This window comes from Aythya fuligula, chromosome 3 (genome assembly GCF_009819795.1).
Source record: "Aythya fuligula isolate bAytFul2 chromosome 3, bAytFul2.pri, whole genome shotgun sequence".
Classification (NCBI taxonomy): Eukaryota; Metazoa; Chordata; class Aves; order Anseriformes; family Anatidae; genus Aythya; species Aythya fuligula.
The window spans coordinates 17,228,261-17,255,813 of record NC_045561.1 but is presented as its reverse complement, the minus strand read 5'-3'; the positions used below and the strand labels follow the sequence as shown (position 1 = coordinate 17,255,813).

General features: G+C 37.0%; 1 protein-coding gene across 6 annotated transcripts in view; it reads right to left on the bottom strand.

Moving 5' to 3' along the window:
- The window catches only part of CDC42BPA (CDC42 binding protein kinase alpha), a 150,223-nt gene that overhangs the window by 78,537 nt on the left and 44,133 nt on the right, over positions 1-27,553 (bottom strand). For all 6 annotated transcript variants that reach the window (XM_032184439.1, XM_032184440.1, XM_032184441.1 and 3 more), the window contains exons 4-6: positions 22,680-22,763; positions 21,073-21,168; positions 18,362-18,510 (exon numbers count right to left, since the gene is read on the bottom strand). In XM_032184439.1, the coding sequence (XP_032040330.1) occupies positions 18,362-18,510; positions 21,073-21,168; positions 22,680-22,763 (329 nt within the window). The remainder of the gene's footprint in view (positions 1-18,361; positions 18,511-21,072; positions 21,169-22,679; positions 22,764-27,553) is intronic.

Genomic DNA, 27,553 nt, shown 5'->3' with positions numbered 1-27,553 from the left:
ATCTCCTGAAGTTCCTTGAATTACAAAACATGAACTATCTGATGATTTTATGATTTCAAAGTGTACCTGTTCCTGAGGTTCATCTACATCATTCTTTGCATCACTGAATCGATGTTATTCAGTTATTTGCAAGACAACAAGCAGTTCTGCAGGTCTACAGCACAGGAAGCAGTGATTCCAGAAGAATCGTGACTTAATTCAAACTAGACACCAGGAAAAATTTCTTTACCATGAAGGTGGTCAACACTGAAACAGGCATCCTAGCAAAGTGGATAATGACCTCAGTAAGGTGCTTTAGCTCTCAGTTAGCCCTGAAGAGGTCAGGCAGTTGTCTTAGATGATCTTTGAATGTCCCTTCCAACTGAACTATTCTACTCTGATATTTTTTTCTTGGGCAATCTCATGGAGGCAGAGGAAGAGATAAATAGAAAGGAAGACACTTCTTTCTTCCCTGTGAGGGTGACAGAGCACTGGGACAGGTTGCCCAGAGAGGCTGTGGAGTCTCCTTCTCTGGAGATATATTCCAAACCTGCCTGGATGCCATCCTGAGCGATGTGCTGCAGGTGACCCTGCTTGGCAGGGGGGTTGGACTGGGTGATCTTCAGAGGTCCCTGCCAACCTGTGGCTCTGTGATATGTCACCATTGGACTACACGTTTCAGGTATTAATAGACTGTCCTCACAAACACAGCTGAGATTTTCAAAAAGCGGCAGAACTGAAACGACAGTAGAGGTTCATAGGGTTCTAGATTCAACAACTGCAATGTCAGCTGAGCCTGAAGAAAGAAATGCACCTGTCTGAAATCAAAGGAGCAATTTAATAGCAGAGCTACCAGTTTGTTTTAGTCCCATGGATAAGAAAGTGATAATTTGGAGAACATCACTCTTTCAGACAGGTCACACACCCCAAGACATGCTGACCTTGAGAAACAAAGTGAATAAGTTATATTAAATTATTTTTCATATGAACAGCATTTTGTTAATGCTATCACCAGTGCCAATTAAAATACCATCAGATGAAAAAAATAAATTAGTTCCTGGACTAACTGCTGGCAGAGAAAGACTGATGCAGACAACTTAATACTAATTGAGGATATCACAGTATATTATTTACTCATTAAACGTACAAGAGGATTCCCCAAAGGCATAAGCAAAAAAAGTTAAAAGCAGACACCAATGGTTATAATTATCCACTCTTACAAATAGAAACATCATTGTTTGCCAAGTTACCTCCTCAAAAAAAAAAAAAAAAAAGAATATAACCAAGATCTTGTCAGAATGCCTGGACTTTTTATCCAAAATTCCTTGAAAACACAGGGCTAACCCTAGTCAGAACATAAGTTCTGCAGTTTATTTCACTCCCTTCTGTAGTTTCAGGAAGATTTTTCTTCCACACACCTCCTCTTCTCACACAGAAATACTGCAACCACAATAACAAAAAAGGAAAACATTTGGTTTTGGCAGCATCCCAATGAAATGAGAAAATTTGGCATCTGTAAAGTTTTTGTGAAGGTATTCAGCAATGCCATACTGACAGCCTGCTTTAGATATGCAGAGTGAAACAGCTGGTGACCTGCCATCAAGAACCCTAGTCAATTAATTGCTTCATTTTTATTTTTTTTTTTCAGTCAAATCTACAGGCAGTAATGTCCAGGAGCTTCTTTCTTTCATCTATTACTCTCTGCCAGATTATATCAAAGTTGCCATATTCTACCAACGAAATTTTATCCAAATTCTAGTGAGCAGAACTAGAAATATGTTCCACCTGGCAATGTGAACTGAGACAAATTAGATTGAACTGCTGGCAGTTATTCTTTAGTAATCTCAGTAAGATTGCACAAGAGAACAGCCTAAGAAAACTGGAATATGTTGTACCTCATTAACCATTCCTCTTATCAAGACTCCGCTGTGTGCCTTCTCCTAAACAGATACCCCTCCAGCTTTGGGTGGAATCCTGAATGTTATTATTTCTATTGAATTCAAAATAACGTAAGTAATTTTGATCACAACCTTATTGTTTACATAGCACTCAAACAGCTGTATCATGTTTTTTATAGTAAACTAAACCTGCTTCCTGTAAAGCTGACAAACTAAACCTGGGAATTTAAAAAGATGTAGTAGCCATGCACATCGCCTTGAAAACTATAGGAATAGTCAGATTAAACGCTTTAAGATTTAAGTCTTAATAAGCAAAGAAAGTACATGAAAAAAGAAGAAGAAATGCTATAAACAATCTTATTTTGAACTTGCAATGATGTGGTTCAGGGTTTGTTTTTTTTTTCTTAAGCAGTATCTTAATACTGTAAAATGCCTTTGTTTTCTCATTAAGTTTTGATAATAAGTAATTATGTATGCATTGTTCCAGGAACATCCAGTAATTTACCTCTGCTAAAGGAATCTCACTACTCTCAGCGGGAGATGATTCAGCCCAATCTCATTAAAGTCAGTGGACAGACTCCCATCAATTACTAGGACAGCTGAACTAAACCGATATGATAGAAGTTTATATCTGACATACAGCCATACTTACCGATCAGTGTGTGCAGTTTTACATTTATACTGCTGCACACCCTAACCAACATTTATTCTTAGTAATATTACAAAACTAAATGATAGACAATGTAGAAATTAAAGTTACATGTACTAGATGCAGAACGTTCACTAGCAAAAAAACTTAATTGACAACACATGTGAAGAAATTGTACAAGCATGCCTACTTCAGCAACTCATTGTTTCATCAACCATCACAGACAGAATCAGGTACTGAACCCGAACTTACTTAGTTTCAGAGTATGTTTTGTGACAAAGAATATTTTTCAAATCTTTAAACCACCTTGAGAGAAATTACCTTACTTTTGGTGAGCACAGAGGTTGCTGCTTTCCTCTTTTACTGCAAAGAATTTGCACCCCAGACTTGAAGTGTAACAAACAAAAAGAAGGCAGATTGCTATCCACACTGAGCGTGGGCAGCACAAGTAGTATTTCAATGAAAGATCCTTAGATTAGACATTAGGAAACACTTTCATAATAATGACAATACCACACTGTAACAAATTGATTAGGGAAGTTTCACCATATCCATCACAGTATTTTTTTTAAGAACTGGTTAGACAAATATCTACCAAGAGTGGTTTTGCTATAGCTTCATCTTGCCTTGCAGCAGAGGAAAAGTATCAGACTGACCTCTCAAAGTAACCTTCCAGGCCTTTTCTCTACAGATGACATTGCTCCAAGTTCTGCCACTCTGACAAGTCTTCTGGATGCAGTATTTACTTTACTGTGTTTATTCAGTATATACCTCATTGTATCCATTACCCTTTATGAATTTCAAATGCTAATAAAGGAAATAATAACAAACAACAGGGAATGAGTACATCAGCCAACAAATATAGATCTTGAGTTTGTTCAGGCACTGATACTCATTCCTAAATGCTTGAACTGAGTGGAGTTACTGGCATATAAATATATGCTCCACCACATAGCATTACAATGTCCTAACATTTTTAACCTAGAAAAAAATATCTCCCTGTGACCTTTATATATATGCATTTGCTTTAAAATAATGCATATCTCAAAAATGATAACAGCTCTAAAATATAGATAATTGTTTTGAAAAGCTGCCTCTATCAAACTGTTTTTCTTCTTCTCAGAAAGAAAAAGTCATTTGAAATATTCTTTTTGATTAGTACTTGGCAGCTACATACTTCCCATAGTACTATCATCCAAAATGCTAAGCAGCTATCGGAACCAGATACCCAGGGAGAAAATTCACATCCAGTTAGGCACCCTAGTCAAGTATTTTGAAGAGGTGTCAGGGTAAAGTCACCTGCATGTCTATTATTTCTATTTCTTGTCAGCTTTATAAACTAAAGCAAGAAAGACGGTAGGTCATTTTAGAAACATTTTCAATTTAGTACCTTACAATGCTGATTTACAGATGTTGTTTTAAACATCTATGAAACAAAACTGTAAGAGTCATAGGCATTAGCAGAATGCCAATTCCTTATGGCAGACAAGCAAGGGCCCAACAGGAACTGATATCCAATGCATCCTGAAACCGGCCAAACTTCATACAAAAGAACACAGAAGCCAAGAAACTTCCTAAAAGTTGTGTGGTTGATCAAAAAACTTGTTGGGGTTAAAACACATATAGAATTTAATGTTTAATTCATTGATCTTGTAAATAATAGTGTTGTTAAGTAGTAACTCATGCATAAAAACACGAGAGCTTTGCACTGTAATTTTCAGGGAATTTTAATAGTTTAAAATAGCTTTTTCTGAGGATCTTTCAGGATGCAGAAAATTCCAGGCACAAGCACAGGAGTTCTGAAAGATGTGCAAACAAAACATGGAAGAAAAAACAAGACTTTCATTTTTTTTAAATCACCAAGATGCTAAATATTCAACCATAGCAAGACATGTACTTCCCAGTTCTAGTGGCTCAAGATACTTTATCCTCAGTTTTAGCATCTTTAGCCTCAGTTTTAGTAACTTGAGCATTTTTGCACTGGAAATTCCAATTCATAAAACAAATATTGGCAAAGCATTTCTCTCTCTCTAAATTCTGCAAGGATATGACAGGTAAAAAGACAAAATTGTTTTGATCATGCCTTAACATTTAATAGTAGACAAGCTTATAGAAGTAGTTCAAATGAAAAACTTCCTTTTGCTGCTCCAAAGCCTAACAAACACACAGCCCCTTCTTATCGCAGAATGCTCAGCAACCAAGGTCAGTCTTTGACACTGATGACACTGTGAAGATAAATGCTGGCAAGACTGGCCTCAAGCCATCAGATAATACCAAAGGAGTTGCCTTCCATACCACTGCTCTTTTGCACATACTTTCTCTGCGGAAGAATTGTACCACAGGGGACTCATCTCCTCATACTTCAGCTCAGGAGTCTGCAGCTGCAGCAGGGCAGAGCTCCCAGGTCTCCCTTTTGCATCTCAGAAGTAAGCACCAGCACTATTGCTCTGTTACCCCAAAACAAGGGTCTTTATTTAACACAGGCATTTCAGGAAGACTCGACACTTGGTACCAGACCACATTAAGGGATCAGCTAGCTGCTTTATTCTGTTGAAACATAGCATCGTCATATTGTTAGTCTATGGCATCAGCTACAGCCACAGCCTCCCCCGATCTCTCTTATTTTTCTTAACGGAGGACTCTGTCCTTTAACCTGGCTAAACAGTTAGTCCTATTGAGACTCACTGAGTCAACTTAATGAGCAAAGGAAAACAAGAAAAGCTCTTTGGTTTTTGTTTATTTAAAAACAAAAACAAACAAAACAAACAAAAAAACAGTAGCAATGTAAAACTTAGAGTGAGGTAATAAAAGAGGTGGAGTTTGTGGAAAATGCGAACTAGGCACTATTCTGGCCTGGACTACTTATCTGAACCGTGTATTCAAGTGCATGGCCTACATTTCTCACCCAAAATAACACACTCCTTAGTTAAACTGCCCTATATGTGTCCTAAACTGTAACTATATGTGTCCTATTTATTATTATTATAAACAAGCTTAGGAATAGCCAGGCAACAGAACCGCGTACATAAATACATCCAGTAAGAAAAGGATTTAAGTCAGGTTTGTTCGCTTATTGATGGTTTTGCAGAACCCACTTCCCAGCAGGAGGTTGCAAAGTGGGAGTTTAAATCATACCTTTGTGCAACTAAACAACTTCGCCTATGCTGAAAATGCAACAACAACTTGAAATCGAGGAACCTCTGGGAGGAAAAAGTGATGGGAGGGAGCAGACTGGCATCTAGCATGCTGCCTACAGGTGTAGGGCCCTGAAGAAAAAAGCTGTTTAAAATGGGCTGTGAACCACAAGTTTTGCCACAGTGGGCTACATACTATTTGCGAAGGAGAAGCTGGAAACCTTGAATTTACACAGCATTTAGAAAACAAAACAAACAAAGGTTTGATTTCTCCATCTCTAACTGTTGTTCTTCCAGTTTTCTAATAAACTACTACTACACGCAGTGGAGTACCTAGCTGAGGGCACTCAGGATTTTTGCATCTCTAATCTGCCCAGCTGTCACAATGCTTTTTTTGGATCTAGTCATTCTGCTAATAGTTTCACATTCCTCAACAGAAACTGCACACCAGTGACATTCATCAGAGAGGAGGACCATTTGAGTCAACACTTGAGAGAATGATACCCTTCACCTTTGAATCCAAAGCTGCATGGATATGGAGGTGTAACACTGGTCATTTAATAGAGAAATAACTATCACACCAAGCATATTCAATAATATTTAACACAGCTTGCTCTTTTGGTGACAGTCTATTAGGTGGATACTTAAACATACTTAGTAAATACAAGCTGCTTTGCATGAATGGATAGAAAGAATTTTCATTGACCACCAAACTTGAAATATTAAGGTTTATTCCCTTAAGATTTCAATGTAATTGCAATGGAATACTAAGCAGCTTGCTTGGATTCTGTGAGCTTCAGTTGACAGAGCTATTTCTGAGTTGCTGAACCATATCCTTTTGTATCATTCTACACTTTTCTTCCAAAATGTAGAAATAAAAATAAAACTACAATTTTAAAATATCTGGAAAAGACTGTATTTTTTCCACATTTTGCCATCTCCACTTTATTGAATTCCATTTTGGCTCCTAAGAACGTAAGTAAACAGATTAAGAACTCCGCAACCACAGCCAAGCAGCATATTCTAAAGATTAAAAAATTAAAGTCTGCTAAGTAAGGCTAATTCATGTCAAAGCTTTTAGATTTCTAATAGTATCATGAGTTACTGGAGGGTAAAGGAGTAGAAGAAGTAAGCTCCTTAAGAATGTTATGTCCATCTGTGAGTGCCATCTGTCAAAGACATCCTGAAAGGGGAGGCTGCAGAGGAATCCAGAATATCCCCAGCTGTTATACTGCAAATTACTACCTATGCTAGAATATGTTGATACATATTTCTAGGCAGATAAATGCTTTCTTTCCTTTTGATGCTCATTTTGGATTCATGATCTCTGCTCTCTGCATTTCAGTACGAGCACACATCATCTCTGAATCATCTGATCATATTAAATAATTCTAAGAATAAACCAGACAACCGAAACTCAGGACGTTATTGTTTTTCACAATGACACTCCAAAAACATTTTTCATGTATTTTTAAAAATGCACTGATGATACTAAGAAAGTAATTAACTGAAGAAATCTCACTCAAAAGCTGTTAGGACAATATAACAATTTTTAATATAGATCTTTATAAATACGTATCTGTATTGAGAAATATGTGGTGGCTTTGTTTTTATTTTTAATTATCACAGATACCTGTAAGTACCCGGAGCTGAAGCAAGCTGCTAGCTGCAAATCACTAGAAAATTTCTGGAACTGATAAGAAACAAAATACCTGCTGGGTCCATACTGCATCCCACAGCAAACCAAAAGTTTTTCTATCTTCCTCCAGGAATAAACACACAGGTATAAATACATCAAGAATTATGGAAAATGGGGTAAAGGGAGGTCTGTACAGAAATGAGTTTTGAGATCACTGAATGCCTTTCATTTTCCCAAAGGAAGAATATACAGCCTTAATATAAGGTTGATCTGATCCCTCTCCTCTCCATTTACTTGATCAGCAATAAAAATTGCAATGAAGCTATAAAAACATATTAAAGGGGAGTAACTGTTTCTTAGCCTTGAATTATGCAACGTAAACCCTGGATGCTAAAAAAAACACTTTGTTTTACAATGAGAAGAAAACCAATTCCATCCTGAAAGAATACATATATAAATCACACATTTGCCATTGCTGTTAGAAGTATGTGAAGAAGCAGTTATATGCTATACATTCTACTGCTCTTACCCCAGGCCACTATGGCTTTAGATTTCACATATTTCACAAATTTTTGAAGGACTGCCTAGCACAAAGAAGGATGTTTCAGAAAACACCACCACTATGCAACTATTTGAATGTGCTGCACAGACCTCTTGTTTTCCTCTTTCTTCATCCAATAAGGATTTGCTCAGTAGTTAAAGACATACCCACGATTCCTCTTTCTCAACACAAGCCAGTGGTGTTCAAAATAGCTACCTAGAAAAAAAGGGGGGTGAGAGGAAAAGCCACAAAAAAATAAAAGACAAAACATGGCTTTTCCAAACACGTCTTCTACTTAACCGTGCCCTAAATTAACAGTATATAGGTTAAGTGCTAACAGGAAAGAAGATTCCTTCTGAGTGAGCAAGTAAAAAGTAGAACAGTGTGGAGCAACGAAGCTACTACTGCTGAAATAATAATTCCTATTGCTCCCCCACAACTTCCTTATGTTCTTTACTGTATTGCAAGTATGGCACTATATTTATTACCTTCTACTTATCTGTAAAAAATAAAGTGTTTGAGGAATTCTACTTACAAGTTGTTAAAAACAACAAAACATGCTGCAGTTAAATACAAGAAATGTGAAGTGACTTGTTTTTAAGTACAGATAAAGAGAGCGAAGAGCACATGTGAATGCAAGCTTACACGTTGTGTGTGGAAAGAAGAAAAGAGAGACTGGTAAGGAATCTTCTCACTCAAAAGTCCTACCCTGACAGGTGATACAGAGTATTTTTACATTATTTGACACGAGTCTTCCAGCTCTGCAGAGCTAATTAAATGAGAAAAGTGTGCAGTTTTATTTTTTTCCCAGGGGGATCCTGAAGTAGGAACAGAAGACTCACTCCCTAGAAGTCTCCTGTGCCAGTCTGAAAAACAATTTTACCACTTCTTGATTTTTTTTCTCTTATTTTGCTAATTTGAGACAGTGTGGGTGCTTTCATTTTGACAATAAAACTGCATTCAAAGTAACAGACCTTTATGATTTAGATTTCACTTTATCTCCTCACACTCATGGTCTGTTCCACCCTGTCTGCTTCTCACACTTCTTTTCAATCTCTTTTGTATGAGACTGAGGCAAAGATTCATCTGACTAGGGTAGATCAAGCAAAATGGGATTGCCTTTCTGTTATCTCAAGCAACTCCCATGCTGGGTCAGTTGTTTTCCCTTCAGAATGTTCCTTGCACTGAGTGGTAGTGGCATAATGCACCTGCACCCCAAGTTTCACGACTAAATAAATTGTTGTGTTTATTTTTTCCCTTAGAAAGACCAATTCCCTAATTTTTCTTTGCTCTACAGAACAAACACATATGGAAGCAGAATGAATAGAGGGCATAAAACAGTAAATGAGAGGCTGTGACCCACTGGAGAGATGTGTTTTAAATTCCTACCCAGACTGTTGACAAAATTATTTTAATAACAATTTGATTAATATTTTTTCTACCATGTTTTTTCATATTCAGTGCCATAAAAGCCACTAACTGCCTAAGTAAGAAGTTTGACAGAAGAATTTTGAAGCCTTTAAAATGCTGAAAAGAAGCATCCTGTGCAGCCAGCTGAATGGTGAAGTGATAAAAGATTGAACCAAATTTGCTGGAGCACAAAGGAAAATCAGAAGCCCGCAGCTCAGTGATAACTATGGAAACTGATACATGGTCCGTCATCTGTAGATCAACAGAATATGTATTCAGAAGTTACAGTGAGAAAATATAGTAGGAAACAATACACTTCATAGCACAGCTGATTTTCTTTTCATTATTAGATTAAAACATTATTGATTTGATACACCTAAATTACGCGTGTCGTATTAAAGATATTCAAATAAATAACTGCTGCTACTAAATGAAAGCTGTGGTTGAATTCATATTTTTAAAAGGAAGTCAGAGAATATCGACTTCAAACTGACAGCTATTCAGGAATACTCAAAACTACTAAAAAGAAAAAAAACACACCACCACAACTCTCAGAAGTCACTTGTATTTTCAACCCTTTTTTGCTTCCCTCACTCTAATGCTTGTTTACCTTCTCATATCCTCCTCCACTTAAATAGCTAGTCACTTGAGGATCAAAGTTGCTATTTTCAGACACTTAACCTGCAGTTAATCTCACTGTTGCTTGTCTTTTAAGTGGAGTTAGATGTCTACTGTGCACCTATGGGCTAGCAAGGAGAATGGCAGTAAGTCCTTGTTTATATGTAACGTTACAGAAAGTTCATGCCAGTTCTGAAATACACAAGTAGGTTTAGCTAGTTTTGACATTTGTTTTTTATAGAGTGGATTGATATTTTAACTTATGGGACTTGATTAATGTCTGTATTAATCATTCTTCTCTGGCTGAGACTCAGGCACTGCTTTCCTCTCTCTGGAAAACAAATTGAAGCACAAATTCTTTAGAACAGGGAACAGCAGTTCAGGACTTAAACTTATTAAAACTGCACGTAAGCAGAGCTAATCAAAAGCCTTCCTCGGACATATGTGATGTATCTGAACTGCTTCAGGTACAAGTCTGAGTATAAAACAACACATCTTAATAATTACAAACCAAACATCCTGGAAGACTTTTCTTACTTTCAAAAGCATGGAGTCAAAGATCATTCCTAATTGGTGCCTGTGCCTCAGCTCTAAGCAGAAAGGGGTTTTCTCATGTCACCAGCCACACAGCTTCCAGCAGGGTGTCTATTTTAACAACAGGAAAGTTTTTCCACAGTTCTCAACATTATCAACATCATTACCAAAACATTCTGAGAAAACAATACTTCCTGCAAAAGTTCGCAGAGTTACATCCATGCCTAATGCTATTTTTTTTGTTGTTTTCACAGATTTAAAGAAAAATATTGGAAAGCAAAGGATGCTGTTTAAATATTGAAATTTTAGTACTCCAGATGATCTGTTACAAAAAATATAAACTGGATATTTGATTCCTTCAATATATGAAAAAGCTGCCTAAAATGTCTACCTAAATTATCTTCTTTCTTCTCATGTGTCTGGAGCTGAAGAGTATACAGCCTACATAGTACTAGGACGTGTAGTAGTCCTGCTATAGTGTAGTAGTAAATGCCTGACATTTAATTTCTTCTATATAATAATAATTTAAAAAAAAAACAACAACAAACAAACACATTGATATTTGAATGGAAACACAGGGAAACAGTCTCAAATTGTGGCAGGGAGGGTTAGATCGCACATTAGGAAGAATTTCTTCACAGAGAGGGTAGCCAGGTACTGGAATGGGCTGCCCAAGGAAGCGAAGAAGTCCCCACCCCTGGAGGTATTGAAGAGAGGTGTGGACATGGCACTAAGGGAGACGGTTTAGTGCTGGAACTCAGCAGGTCATGCTGATTTAATGAAATTGAATTGAATTTATTGAAAATCAGTGAGTTACAATGGCAGTAATACCACTATTTCCTACTGCATGTGGAAATGTTAAGGATATCCCCCAAGAGCTAATAAAGAAATCCTGAACAGCATGAACATCACAGCACCTGAATCAATAAAGGTTTTTATACAACTTTTCAGATAAAACTCCACACGTTCCTGCTTCCCTAACCCCAGCCATGAAGCCGTCCACAACTGAACGAAGCATGACCACACTCAAGCATTTGCTTCGTAAACAGTGTTCTAATTTGCAGGATCTTAAGTGACCTATTTTTTCCTCAAGTAAGAAGTTAAAAGCTAGTAACAGTTTGTCATTATTGCGAAGGAGCTTGGGGTAGAATCTTCTAACAAAAGAACAGCTCTTCTGAAAATGTACCATCAGGGAAACGCTTACTGTAGAACAGCATCAATGTACGTAAGGTTATTTGGACCAATTCTTCCTTAAAAGCCATTTCAGGAATCAGACTTCACGCAAGGATATTTTCATTTACTAAGAAGAAAAGGTAAAGAAGGATACCGCATAGAGTATTAGTAAATGAAAATTCAAGGCACTGTGAAAGGAGATAGTATGAAATAAATACCGTGCTCACAAAAAGAGACAAAAACAAAATAGAAAGTTTGTAGAATACAAAAGATTAGGCAGTTAGTCTACTTCTAATAAAACAAAAGACTTGAGAATAAGGAAGACTCCCTCCATCACACAACTGTCATCCTCATTTCTGCCTGCATCATTCTTAGCTTTCTAAGCAAGGACAAAGTAACTGACAGCATTAGTCACTAAATCTATATCCTAAGTCACCAAGCAATTAATTAATTACACCCTCCAAACCACAGTCACCAGGACTAAAAATTCAGAATCAAGAAAAATGTTTTTGTCCTACTTTCCTGCTGTTGATTCTGGATATCACAGCATGTAGGTGTAGAAAATATTTCTAGGTCAGAAATACTCAGAAAAGAATGAGTGTAAAATTACTGCTTTTTTCTCTCTCTCTACTTGTACAGCTTACCAACAGGAATCTTTGCCTTCAAAAGAAGTTTATCAAATTCTGAAAACACCTCCAACTTTGTAAGACACTGGAACAGACCTCAAATTAGAGCTACGTTAATTCTATTGCAGACAGTTTTCTTCTGCAAATACCACAAAGGTCAAATAAATTTTTATGCTGAAGGTAGTAAGCAGTATCTCTTGGGAAGTTCCACCACTTGGTAATCACTGAGCCTTGCTATAAACATTACTACTTGGAAGGCAAGGTTTTCAGGTTTTGTTTGTTTGCTTTTTAATATGGAGTAATTCAGTGGAAGAAATTTGGCTTTAAGAATTTTCCCACTAAGACACAAAGTTAAAAAGGACCATTTTCAATCCAACTTTTTCTGTCCATCTCTCTCATTTTCACTTTTAGCAGGGTTTTATACACTTTGACTTTGAAGCAACTGCAACCAGAAGATATACTAATCTACATTAAAAAAAAAAGAAAAAATCTTCATCTAAACATTTCTGATTTTTGTATGAGTCTTTTCCTCTAATAAAGGCATAATTGTCAAGCTAAAAGACCTATGGGCACTCATCAGAAAAACAAAACAAAACAGAAATAAAAAACAACAACAACAGAGGGATAAGCTCCTTGCATTACTGGCCTTCCTCAAGTGGTAATAACCACAAATGTCCTTCCTTAGCAGGTAAATATCACACATGGAAGGGGAAGGGTTTATTTCTGGGGGTTCTGTGGCTATGTACATTTAAAATAACTACCTTTAAGATACTCTAGCTCCAGGATCTTTATGTGTCCTTTTTTTATTTTTATTTTTTAAATCTTAAAATTCAACAAATCTTCAGATATCTCAAGTAGCACTCATTGATTGCGCAGAAAAAAGAGTTGTTGTGTTATCACAGATTTTACTGGCAAGTCCAGCTTAAAATGATTCCCTCCTATTCTCTTTCTCTATCAGAGAGAGCGGAGGATTGACCCAGATTACAATGCAATGTTACTTACAGCTTGGACTGATGTCCTCATTCAGCACACTGCACAGCCCCACAGCCCTTTGTTTCAGCAGAGCAGGAACTTGGGGCTTGGGGAGAATGGAACAACAGGAGAAAAAAAGCTGAAGGTTTGTAGAAGTGCCTCTGCTGAAAGGATCACTCAGGACTACTACCACTTAAGGCCTGGTTTCTAAATTCCTTCCACTCGAGTAACACAGAATGCGGGCCTACACTAGCACATGCGTCCATTACACAGATTTCACTTAAATTAATCCCATTAGACACAAAACTAAGAAACTGTTTAACTTCTACGTGATAGCACATGCAGCCTGACCCACTAGCCCTTTGCACATACACAGGTCTTTTACTTCAAATACTTCTCGTTCATCACAGTCTCCTCAGGAAGTCCTACCAACACATTCCAGTCAAATAACATTAGCCTCACAGTCCTCACCACAGACTGGGTGCTACCCTGAAGGGGTACTACGGGATTTTTGGGGTGTCATGGGACAAAATGAAAGCCCAATAGTCTGTGGAGATGGCCTTTGTTTCCAGCCCCTCCTTGGTGAAGAAATGGAGAGGAAACAGCCCAGACTCGTGGAGCTCTCCTACCTCTGTAAGCAAATACCTTACAAAGGAGCATGAGCTTACCAAATACTTACTAAAATAACTTTCTGTCCTGCAGTTTTCCATCCAAAACTGAACTGCAAAAATTCAAAGCAATGCATTCTAAGTAGACTATCAAAATACTCTGATGTTATTTTTTCCTTATTTTTCTAGCTTTTCCTTATTTTCCTAGCTTTCTCAGCACTTTGTAAGGACATCTTCATGGGTGTGTTTGACATTATGTCTGCTGCAAAGTTTGGTAAACACTTAAAATACGTTGGTGCTCTCTTTCAAACCCACAATTAGTGCTCACTTTACCAAGGCCAGAACGCTTGGCACATCGCTGTGCCAACTCAACTCCGACCAAATGCGCAATGCAGCTAACTCCATAGACGTGCTTTCCATCTCCACATTTTCCACTTCAGCAAATGACTGATCGGGAAAGATGGGATACACCCAAAACACAGAAAACCACTCATTCAGCAGCTCAAAAATGGATATGCTGGCACTGAAACTTATAGTTGAATGTGAAATGCATCCCCCCCAAAATCCTGGATTTCAGCTAACTATAGTAAATATTTCAAGAATGTCCCTAAGATGAATTTTAGCGACGACACACAGTAACTTGTTAGAAGTAAAACAAAGGCTGGCTTGATAGGGAATAGACAGTACTTTTACCCCCCTACTGCATTTATCCCCTTATGTTCAGTGTTTTCCAGAAAGGATGTCACTTCCACGGAGAATTCAGTTGCTCTACATTTTAAGAGCTCAAATGTTCCAGTGAAGCCTGACATATTTCAGATATTGATACAAAAAAAATGGAAAGAAAAGAAAAATAAATTTCTGGTGACTTAGGATGCTAAAATACTTCCCACTAAAAGACAGCAACAACTAGAAAACTAGAAAATTACTTCCAGTAGCAGCCAAGCCTTCTAAAGTCTTTTATACTTAAAAAGATTTAGGAAAGAATAAGCATTTACCATCTTGATTTCCACTTTTAAATAAACAGAGAGAAAACCTGCCTTGCCATTCAAATAAGAATTGAGTTTAAAAAAAAAATCTCCATTGTAGGAAAAAAATATTCCATTTGAAGTAAGTCCATATGCCTAAAGTAAGAGTAACTACCTAGATGAGAGAGTTTTACTTCATGTAAAACTAGTGCATGCAAATATAAAAACTTTTAACATATACCATAAGGAATTAAGCATTCCTAGTAACAACAAAACCTTGAAGCTGAAATTAGTGTTAATGCATGTAGAGTTTGAGGTGTGTTTGTTTTTGTTTTTGTTTTTTTTTTTCAGATGAAAATCAAAATATGGTGCTACAAATCTGTAAAAATAAAAGACAAATTGATGTTGATTCCAAATAAAAGTAACTTATTACCTTGTACAACACTACAATTTGCAGAAAACTAGCACAACATAATATTTAACCTTGGCCTACAAGCAGGCATGATTTCATTATTTCAGCTTAGTTATTTAAGGTATCAGGGATGGTTAGAAACCTATCAAAGAAACTCCCAAGGAAGTCCTGCACTTGTGAGAGCTACACTGAAGTTCTTTCAATCTTGTTGTGAACACCTGCACATATACTTGGATGCGGTTACTTTCTACAACTAGTCTTGGAGCTGTCAATGTCCTATGGCAATGTCAATACTGGTGAATTTATCACAACAGGAAAAGCTAAGAAATACATTAAAGAAAACGTTGTTTTAACATCCTAAGCCATCGTTTAACTATCAAGTAAATTACTACATGATCTGCTCGCAGAAATTAATTGATCAGAAATTAATAATTATCAATGTTTCATGTTACGATTGACTTTATCTCAAAAACATTATGATTTATTTAAACTATTTATTTAAAAACCAGAGTAAAAAAAAAAAAAAAAAAAAAAAGAATATCCCAGTGCTGATGTTATTTTCAGCTAGCTACTTTTCCCCTTGGTTCATTAGGTATCAGGAGACAGCTTCAAAAGCAATTTTTCTGTGCAATTCCACTAATACGTAGATTTTCATCTCCTTTCCATTGTCAATTCATCGCATAATCCCACAGAGCTAGTGCAGAAATGGCATTCAAATTTACAACTCCAAAACCTGAAACACAATTGAAGCAATTTTGTTTCATAATGCTGAGGTTGCTTGCATTTGAGGTTTGGTCAGTGTGTTTTAGGAAAGAAAAGTATCTTGCAGCATGTGACATCAGAGCAGTCTGCACACCAACTACCACTGCATTCAGTACTGCTCCCTGACAAAACAACCTGAAACAAAGAAGCGTTTAACAACTGAACAGAGCAAAAGGTTGCACACTGCATAAGCAGAAATACATTTTTTAAAGCTATTAAAGTATTCAGAGTAAAGGAAAACTATCATCGAAGTACAACAGCGTATGGCTAACGTGAAAAATCTATCCTGAAAGAACTGGAACACTACAGAAAACAAAACAGCCTCTCTCACTGTATGAAAGGAAAAAAAAATCACTTGAAAGAAAAGTTCATTACCTCCAATTCAGCTCAAATCCTGATGTATATTGACTACTCATTACAATTACCACTACTACCATTATCCCTTGTTTTTAATAGTGTTTTCCTTCTACTTCTCCTATGTCCTTCTCTGTGTGCAACAGGCTCCCAAGAAGGCTGTGGCCACCACACCTAAACTTTCACTACAATAGCATTTGTGAAATTTAGATGTTTTCTTTTCTTTTCTTTTCATTTGCTTTAACAGTTGCAAACATCCTACTAATAGCGCAATGTGTCACATTTCAAAGGCTGATCATCTAACATATACTCAAATCCCCTTTACATTTTTTATTTTTGCAAAACATTCCCTTTTAAACAGGCATTGTGTTACAACGGTATTAGTGATGAAACATGCCAACTGCCTGTGCCAAGTGCTGAAGGGGCATTTTTTTGGTTTATAAATATGGGAACCTCACTGGCAAAGCTGCAAATCAAGCAACAAAGGACTGAGAATTCATAGGGACTTTTTTTTTGTGAAACATTCAATAATAATAAATATGCAGGCATAATAGTATGTTGTTTTGAACCACAATGCTTCTTAACACTCTATCAGAACTTTACACCAACACCTATTTCACCTTGAGGACATTAACTATTTGAGGATGGAAGTATCATATCTACCACAGGTACAAAATATAGCAGTCTATGTACGTAGTACACGGGGTACACTTCACCTGGTAACAGAAGAGACAGTATCTCAACAGTTCACCCACAGACACATTTTAAAAGCTAGATGCAAAATAAAATTGAATACAAAAGCCTTTCACATTAGGTTCTAACTGAAGAAACGGTTTATCAGAAATATACATTTGAAATGTTCAAGATTCAAGAAAAACTTGAGGGAAAATATTCTGCTTAGGCTTTTCCACAAGGCATTATCACAAAGAACTCTTTATCAGGTCACCAGTTCTTCAACAGAACTAGCAGACTTCAAAATATTCCAGCAGAGCAATTTGCAGTTTAGCACCATCCCATATTAAAGCATTCTAATTATAGCTCTTTCATGAAAAGCCACAATCTCAAAGGAGAGAAAACACAACTCAGTAACAAACCAAAGTCAACTACAATACATCTTTTGGACAAAAACAAACTAACAAAACACACACACCAAAAAAAAACAACACAAAGTAACACCAATCAGACAAATGAGAACAGGAAAAGAAGGAATGGCCAGTACAGACTCTGATTAAGGAGAATAAATGGACATATCAGAAGAGTTCATTCTGCCTGGTTAATGAACCAGCTTAAACAATTGTGAGTTATTCTCCTGGTTTCTGCCAGAACAAAATAAATTTATTCAGAGTATATTTAAAATTTTAGCCTCTTATAAGGTAATCTTTGCTCTGCACACAAGAATCACCACAGAATTCTGCAGAGATGACGCACTAAAGAAAAGATGATGCGAGCCTTATGGAAAAAGCAATTATGGCCTCCAAATATGCTAGACACGAATAACGTAACATTTTCCTTTGAACAAAATATATTATTTTCTGATATACCAATGTAAATATAAAGTACCACAATTTAAGTACCTATTTAGAAAAATGTTATCACTTTGTTTTAAAGATAATTTGATCAAGTCCAAAAGAAAATGGTGGGGGGAGGGAGGGGGGGAAGAGAGGGGAGAATCCACAGCAGAACACACAATGGTGTGTTGGTGTGTTTTCAACTTTTTTATAGATTGAACCAATTTAACTAAGAAATAGAACCTGACCCTTAAATAAACCTGTTCAAAAATGGTCACGTTTCAGGAAGAGGTTTCTAGTCTTGCTGTTATAAATGATGGATCATTTACTCTAACACGTGCCAATGCATAAGATTTAGCAAACACATTTGGATATTCATAAATGTCCTCATTCATGTCTTTGATCAGATGGTACAAGGTTATCAACAATACTCAACAACCACAAGATGGAGGCAGATATGTTCCACCATGCTTACTATCATGGCAAATACTTGTTACTAGCATTAACTTTTTAATAGGAATTACCATTCCAAGTAACTCTCCCTAATTCCACCAGGAATCTGGAGCTCAAATTGCTTACCTGTGGACATAATGCAGCTGATGAACAGAATCAATAGCTATCACCATTTCAGCCAAATAGAAACGAGCCATATCTTCAGGTAGTCTGTCCTCAAACTTGCTGAGCAATGTAAGCAGGTCTCCTCCAACATAGTAATCCATAACCAGGTACTACGGAGTGGAAATGATGAGAAAACAAATGGGAAGAAAAACATATTGAGTGATTTTAGGACTTAAAAACTAATTGAAACATAAAAGATAACTTATTGCAAAAATTATCATGGGCATTACAAATGCTGAGATGCTCAGATGTTCCAAGAAGAGTAGCGGTTTTAACCTCATTTAAATATTTAACCTACTTGAGTATTTTTTCTTATTTATACGTATCCAAACAGTCAGCCTCATGACAAAACATTATCAGCTTCATTCACTGTCCCATCATCAAACAGTTATATTTAGATACTCAAAATGCCCTTTTAAAAACAGTATCCTTCAACTAAATGCAAAAGGCATAAAGGATTAAAGCACACACCTATGATAACCTCTGTTAATTAGGGATCTCATTTAGGAAATACAATATTCCAGGTTTCCCCTTCCCTTCTACTTACCATCTTCTTTTCCTATTATATAAATGATTTTGGAAAGTAAAATTTTTTTTAGACTACTCATCGATTAAAGCAAAAAGGGAGAGAATTCCAGTGGCTTATAGCATAATTCAGATACTATCGGCACTGCACACAATACAGGATCTGCCAACATATGATGGAAGACGTCACCTTCTCTAACTGATATCATGGAAGTAAACACTTTTGATTTCTGCTTTATTAATGAAGCATATAATGAAGCATGTCTGCCATTGGATCAGATGCAAAGACTTAAAAGAGCTCACAATCTTGCTCCGTTTTACTGTATTATGACAGAATGAACCCCCACGTCCTTTACAGACATGGTCAAAATGACTGGAAAGAAAAGTAGGAGCTCACAATGAGTATCTTTTTTATTTTAATTGTGGAACAGCAGCTGGAAAAGTAAATGAGAAAAAAAAATATAACAAACTAAAATAAGATCGTTCTCTCAAGAGGGCCTGGTGAGAGTCGAGTGGAGTGAGCTGACTGCACAGCCAGTTCAGAACGGCAGCCAGCCACTAATAACTGCGTGATGGCAGTGCGAGCAGCAGTCAGCTCCTGTGCTGAGAAGAGCACGAGGCTTGTGAGGTCCCAGGAAGAGTCTGAGGGGATTTCTGAGCCCCAACACTCTCAGGCTGTGCCTCATGTGTTGTATTTGTGTAGGTGCTGGCCAGCAGGCAAACAGTCTCACCAGAGGGCCCAGCGATAGCCGGGCAAAGACAACTGATGGTATAAAATGGCAGGAAGCCGCATATAACCTATCCCTGGGAAGTGCCAGGGACCAGAGCCACAAGTGTGGACTTGTAAGACTATTTTTTTTTAATTTTATTTTAATTTTCTTTTAGTAAAAAGCATATATAGAAGTTGCAAGCATATAGAGAAGTTGCAAGACTATGTCCTATTAGCAGACAGGAGATTCATTAGAAGATAAAGAACAGAAGCTGCTCAGTGCTCAGCAAAAATAGGAAAACCTGCAAGATTACAACAAATTCTAGCAGGCTGCTGCTGAATATATCATATTTTCTTTGTAACACTATTGATAGTTAAGACCAAAATTACGTAAAACATGAGATCTTATTTACTGTTCAAATTAATGAAGAATGAAACAGGTTGGGAGGTTTTTAGGACAACAGCTAGGCTCATAAATGCAGAGCCCTGTTTCTATATGAACTCCAGCAAAATCCATGGATCTCCAAAAGCATGGGAACTGATAGAACAGAAAGCAATATAGTGGCCAAAAAAATTTACAATTCTCCGTGATTCTGATAGCATGTTTTTATTGTAATAAATAAAAAAATTATGACTACACGTTAGATTTTTAAGAAAACATTAGAACTTACTAACAGTACAGATTCAAAAGCACAAAGCAATAAAAACCAAATAAACAAAATCTATCAATGTATAGTTGTTTACCTTTAGGGGCATAAGTATTACCAGAACTTTAATAACACAGTGAAAATATTTTGGTTGAGAAAGATTTCACAGAAAAACATGTTTTCTCTTATTACCTTCTTTTTGCAAGTCTGTCAAAATACTTGAAAAATAAGCAACATTAACTATGAAAGAGATACTTTCATCTACAGCTACAGCTTCCAAATCTTACATATTAAGACTTAGTGGCATTCTTCCATGTTGGAAGAACATTTGCTTTATTACATCTTAGTGGTTTTAAATCTTCAAAAAAGCAAAGACCAATCAAAATGAATTTTTATTTCAAAAATCGGACAATTCTGTATTTTAACTGTAAAGCTCCAATCAGTAATGTTAATCACATAAATAGAAAGTTTATGTCAGTAAACACACTTTCATTAACTCAATTAAACTAGAGGGGCAAATTATAAAAGAAAGTGCAGATAGATCCAGGTTTATCAATAAATGCAGAAACTTATCAATAAATGCAAAACAGTTTAGAAAACAAAATTGTATTCCTGAGATAGTAATTGCTAAAGTTTAAGTGTGTGACCACCCTCCATCCTTCATTATCTTATGCACAAACTTATAGGCGCTCACAAGGTTCAGAATACACAATTAACGAGCTATGTTTGTCTCTCATACCACAACTAAGAATCTGAATTTCTATTCATATATACGTAAGAGCAACACTCACTAAATAGTTTTCATCCTGGAATGCATAATGTAACGTTGTGATCCACTGGTTATCTCCGTTCACTAATACATCTCTCTCTTCTCGAAAACATGCTGTCTGAAGGGGAGAAAAATAATTATTATAGGCTTTAAATAAAACAAACAAAAGCAAACACGTTTTGCAATCTGGCTATTTAATTTTTAACATCACATTTGGAAAACAAATTCAAATCTCTCTCTCAGTTAAGAAGTCATTTCCTACAATCTCCAAACATGCCAAAATCTATGAAAAATTAGGTATCAGAAGAGTTCTAGGGGAACTATAGAGGAAGGACAACAGACATCATCTACCTGGACTTGTGCAAAGCACTTGACACTGACCCACATTATACCCTTTTCTCTAAATTGGAGAAATATGGATTTAATGGATGGACCACTCAGTGGGTAAGGTAGATGGTCACTTCCAAGAGTTGTGGGTCAACGGCTCAGTGTCCAAGTGGAGCTCCTCAGAAGTCCGTATTAGGACTGGCACTATTTACCATCTTTGTTGGTGACATGGACAGTGGGATCAAGTGCAGCTTCAGCAAGTTTGCTTATAACTCCAAGCTGCGTGGTGCAGTCCACACACTGGAAGGAAAGGATGCCATCCAGACAGACCTTCACAGGCTTGAGAGGTGGGCCCATGCAAACCTCGTGAAGTTCAACAAGACCAAGTGTGACGTCCTGCACCTGGGTCAGAGCAATCCCCAACACAAATACAAGCTGGGCAGAGAATGGATTGAAGGCAGCCCTGAGGCAGCCAACATACTGCTTGCACTGTCCAAACTAAAGAAGAGACCATGGTCAAACAACTTTGTTGATTTTACTGAGTTTTAGTTTTAGGAGTCTACTTTAGGTAGTTCGTTTTTAGCATGCAAAGATTAAGAAGTTCAAATAAATTAAAGAGTTAGATACATGTTCCATTTAAAACAAATATACCAATCCTCATGTGAGACTGCATTTTTTTTTCTTTCCACAGGAATCCATGGAAAGGTACTGTGAATTCAATGAAAGGTGAAATCACACAATACAAGTAGGAACCCAAAGTAAAGCAGCACCAGCCAAAGAGTTTTTTCAGAACACAGAATAGATTTATGCTTTAGCAATGAACTTTCTGTCACAGATTTTTGCAAATGGGACTTTTTAATGAAGCATGCTCTCAAATTTGAAACTTTTATCTCTCTAATTTTTCTATCAAAAAATTGGACCTTGACTAAATTCTAAATACTGACAAACTAATACACATGGTGAGTTAAAGCTCACTAATTTCCTTATACCACAGAAAATATACTTGCTAAAGACTACTGAAATAAATACACTATAAGATTGCTTGTATAGTGCATAATTCTTGGCCAGTTACAGAAACAGGGTACTGTATAAAACATTCAGCCCCACCTAACCCCAGTCACCATGCCACTTGACCCTTCCCATGAACTGCTTTAAGCTTATTTTGATATTAATCTTCATATTGTCAATAAGTACTGAAGCACCTCCTCAATTCGAATATACCCAGAGTCTTCTCATGGAAAAAGAAGTAACAATTCCTTAGAGTAAGAGGGGATGTGATTATAGAAAAAAGTGTTATCTTACTTCAGCTCTCTTCAGCATCTCCCACTTATTAAGTATCTTCATGGCAAAAACCTTATCTGCATTTTTCAGTTTTACTACTGCAACCTGGAAAAGATGAACAAAAGGTAAGCCTAAACATTAAAAGACATTTTGTTTTCTTTTAATGAAGCCTTGCAATTATTTTTTTCTTCAGTGTTTTGGAAACAACTTTACTATCCATGCATGTGACCATACCATCACTATCCAGACAGAGTAACATCACAACAGTACGAGATATTTATTCTGCAAAAGCACCAAGTCTATTTTAAGCTTTCATTATGTATCACACTTTCACTACGCATCATTTTTCTAGGTGACTAGATGAATGGTATTTTCTTACTATCACATTTCTTGCTCTATCATCTGTATGAAGCTGTCACTGGCTGTATACTTGATATTCTTGGACTCACCCTTCCAGTATTACACAGTAATTTAATTTACAGACCCACCAAGAAAAGACAACAACTTAGTAGTCAGTTTCTAAAACCAAGAAACAATTTATTCTAGGTTCTAGACACAAATTATTACTGTAGATTTGCTATGAGGTAATTTCTACTCTTTCAAAAAAAATGCACTAAAATATATGGTAAAGTATTACTTCATATTTTTCCACTTGAAGTGCAATGAACCCTTTTACCATGCCTCTTGTCAGGGGCAGGGAAATGCTGAAATTCACAATTTCTAGAAAAGTAAACGTAAGGAAACACAAGCTTTACTCCCCTTCACTGTTTGTTAAACATGAGATACCGTAGGCCCATCTAATAATGCATTAGCAAAGCGTACTGATATAGTCTTTTTCTGAGAATATTATAGTTTTGTGAATTTATTTTAAAAGCTAAAATGGAATATTTTTACAAAAGGGGAAGGGAAGAATTTTACATAAATGTGTTTTCACAGTTCAGGATTCCCTGGGTACAGAACGCTAAGTGTCTTAAACAAATTGGCCATCAATCTGACACACACTCAGATCAAAATGAGACCAGACCATTGTATTACCATACCAGTGATGGAAAAGTTCAACTATCCAAACACTACATTTTAATGACCATTCACCAACTAACCCATTCTGCCTCCTCCCTTTCAAATAGTCCCTAAGGCTTAAGGAGATGCATTTATTTCTGTGTGCACTCGGTTACAAACCAGCATGCTGTCACCCAGATTATCACCATCTTCATCCTGCAGGCCAGTGACAAAAAAAAAAAAAATACTAAGGTTGGTTCCTACGTTCCTTCTGCCTCTTTCACAATCAGTAAACTAGCCATGTGTGAAGACAACTATAAGAGAAAATACAAGATCAGAGAGTTTGAAGAACGCGTAATGCAAACATCTTTCAACCATCTTCAAATGTGTCATCAGCTGCAGCAGCTTCACACATATGGCAAAAGTACACGTTGAAGGATTGCAATACTGAGATGTCTAAACTTCAGCGTATCTAAAAGCGTAGCTCTTACTTAGCTACAGATTCCCAGACAAAGCAGCTGTCGCTTCCCATTTGTGCAGCAATACATTACCGGCCCTGCTGGTGATACTGCTGCCTGTGGGGTGAGGGGGAGGAATAAAAAAAGGGAAGAAGACAGAAAGGTAGGAGATCTACGTGTTTAACCCCGTTTATGAACCCAAATTTTTAGAGATTGCTTCATGCATAAAAACTGAGGCTAAAGTCCAGACCTTGAAGGTACTTTAAAATTTGAAACACAAAAAGAGATTGCTTAGACTGCCGTTTTATTTCATAAATAACATCCACTATTCTGCATGTGGTATCCCAAGACCAAGCAACACAATTTTCCATAGAAGGAAATCCTCCGTGGTAATACATAACCCACAATGCCCATCTGAAACTTGAGTTTCCTTTTATTCTTCTGGCTAAAACTCTAACAAGCTGTATCTGTATTGGTGTTTTTAAATGAGAAACAGTGGGAAGAGAAAACCTTACCATTGAACCTAGTCAGCACTGGAATTGTATCATCGCTTGGATGACAGGGACAGCTTCTGCATAATGCAGTCTGGGACATAAAGCTACTGGGTAATTCTGCCTTCAACACTTGTAAGGATTTTGCCATTGTTGTGGACATAAATAAAAAAGCTGGCCATAGAGTTGACTAGATTGCTGTTGCTGAGTGTAGTTTTACCAACCCCACAACCCCACCATTACCACTGTAGGACTGGCAGCCAGACGTGTGAGCGGAACACAATATTTCTACTCCAACTTCAGGGCTTCATTTGTTGCTCTTCACATGCTCAGTAAAAGGCCATTTCGCTTTTGTTTGGTCTCGGTTTCTTTGGTTGTTGTTGGGGTGTGTTTTTTTTGGACCCCCACCCAGATTTCTTAATGACATGCGCTAATTGCACAGCTGCCTAATTTTGTAGTCTCCTATACAGCATTTATTGGACACAGCTGAAAGAGACACAGCACTGCCTTTGCTTAACAGCTGGAGAGTAGGCTTTGTAATAATTGAGGGCTTGGTGCTTTCTGTGAATGTCTACCAGAACTGAAGAGTGACTAAAGGACAAAAATAGACTCGTGTTTACCAGCTGCATTTACAATCAGGAACAGCCTTTTAGTCTGTCAGAGGCATTCGTGTTATTCCATATCCATCCCTAGCCCACATCACCCCTACCCCACCCCACACACACAAGACCACAATGAAAACAGCCTCGTTTTCCTGCAATCACAGCATCTTTTTGCATGTCTCAGGGCTTCGTGGAAGTAATTTTTACAATGCTTATTTCAGGATTTGACTGTGAAACAAAAACCTGACACTTCAGCAGTGAACGATCTGAGGCGGTTTCTACTTGCAGCAAAAAATTCTGAAACATGATGACAGAGCCAGGCAGTGTTTACATATGCATGCACACACACACGTCTCTATGCTATGAGTATGAATGCTCAAGTACATCGAGTGCTGTTTTCCCTTCCCCAGTGAAGTTATCAAGACAGAAGAAAGGATGATCGTTCCTATGTAGTTATCCTGAAGTGCCTTGCTACTGGAATTTATTAAAATTAGACATAGTTTTTTCTTTGTTGTGGTGTTTTTTGTTTGTTTGTTGCTTTTTTAAATTATATTTTCCTGTGAGCAGCTCAACAAAAATTACTGGTATGTGTTGATGTAAACATTTTGGTTGAGTCAGATGCTTTTTCCTCATTCTTCCAACAGTTCTCTGTGTTTCTCACAGGGGGAAAGATGAAAAAGATGGGAAAGACAGTTAAGAAAAGGGGTGGGGGGGAAAAGGGCAATACTGCTTTTTCAAAAGTAGCCAGCCCACCAGAAACAAGCTCCGAGTTTCAAAGTAACATACAGTGAACTAACAGCCCCATATCTGTTGAATAACTAACGCGATCTGACCACAACACTCCTTTGGCTTTTCTTATAAAGTCTTAGCTCTTATGACCAACCTCTGGATTGAAAGGGGTGGGGAGGTGTTACTGTTCATACCTAGATGCCAAAATTCAGGAATGCTTAGTTCTCAAAGCTACAAACATCATCTTCAAAATATCAACAACATAAATACTCATATTTGCTTGCACAACCAAGCAGTGAACATTTTTTTTAAAGCAGAAATAGAAGGAACTGAAAAATTAAATATTATTTAGAGTCTTAAATCAGCCACATTTTTATCCTGCAGTGACGTACCAATGAGAACTGTTGCCTACTGGAATCAACAGTGGTCCCTCATTTTTCCTAGCAGCCTCCTTCAACTTCCAAGTTTAAAGTCTTCTTGTTTAGGGTTGTCTGTTAAAGTTTTTCCAACCATGTGCCTGAAGCCAGCAAAATGAAAACCCTTGATGTCCACATCATCAATTTCACTGGGATAATCCTCCTCCCAAGGAAAACATTTGTGTTATGTAAAGGCAGCACTCTTTTACTCTACATTTTAAATAGGTACGTGTATGCGTGGAGAGGGAAGGGAAAAGGAAGCATTCTCAGAGTGACAGCAAGCAGGGTAAGGACTTCAAGGGAAAAGGAAAACCAAGAACCTCTTACAGTTATAAGCAATACTTGAACTGTTTTTTTTGTCTACATCAAACTTTCATAAACAAAAAGGGAAATATTTATTAACTACGCAAATTAAAAACACTGAGTAGTGTAAAATCAAAATCAAAACAAGTCTGAGACTATGCTAATGAAAGCTTGCACTAAAACTTCATAGTCTATGGAATTTCAGAATTATGCTGCTTCAGAAGATGAAAATTAACCTTTCCAAAAACCTAGAGAAACTTTGGTCTCATTTACAGTTTGCTGGAAAGAAACCATCTTCTGCTTAATCTGTCTCTGCAAACTACTATTATCTACTGAATAATAAGTATTTTGCAGCTTAATATCATTATGGTGCTTGGTGGCTAAAGTAGCAGCAACATTTGGCAGTCCTTTTTTAAACCTTGCTTATATACTTACTAGTTATTTGGAAATAAAACTCTTAATTTCATACAGAATTTGTTTTCCTAAACAAATGCCTAAGTAGGACTTTAAACTTGTATTTAAACTAGTCAGTAGACTTAACATATATGCTTGCAAATATTTTAGAAATCCCACTTTAAGAATGTATAAAGTCAAATATTTTCATTGAAAGAATTTCAGTTTTCCCCTTACTGAAGATTTTGATGATTAAGTGGTCATGCTGTCTTTCTCAGGTAGGGCATTACAAAGAAACACTGTTCCTAAAAGCCAACTACCACGTTGTGTGGACTGTTCCCAGAAGAGGATGGGGCAAGTTAGGCTCTCACTATCCATGGTATGATTCATCGCAAAGAAGCTTCCTTCGAAAGTACTACAGGGGTGGGTGGGTGTGGGAATTAGCTGCTCTGGAGTTTGATGCTGATTCAGCAGACTAAAAGGACCTCTTTTTGAAAGTGTAAT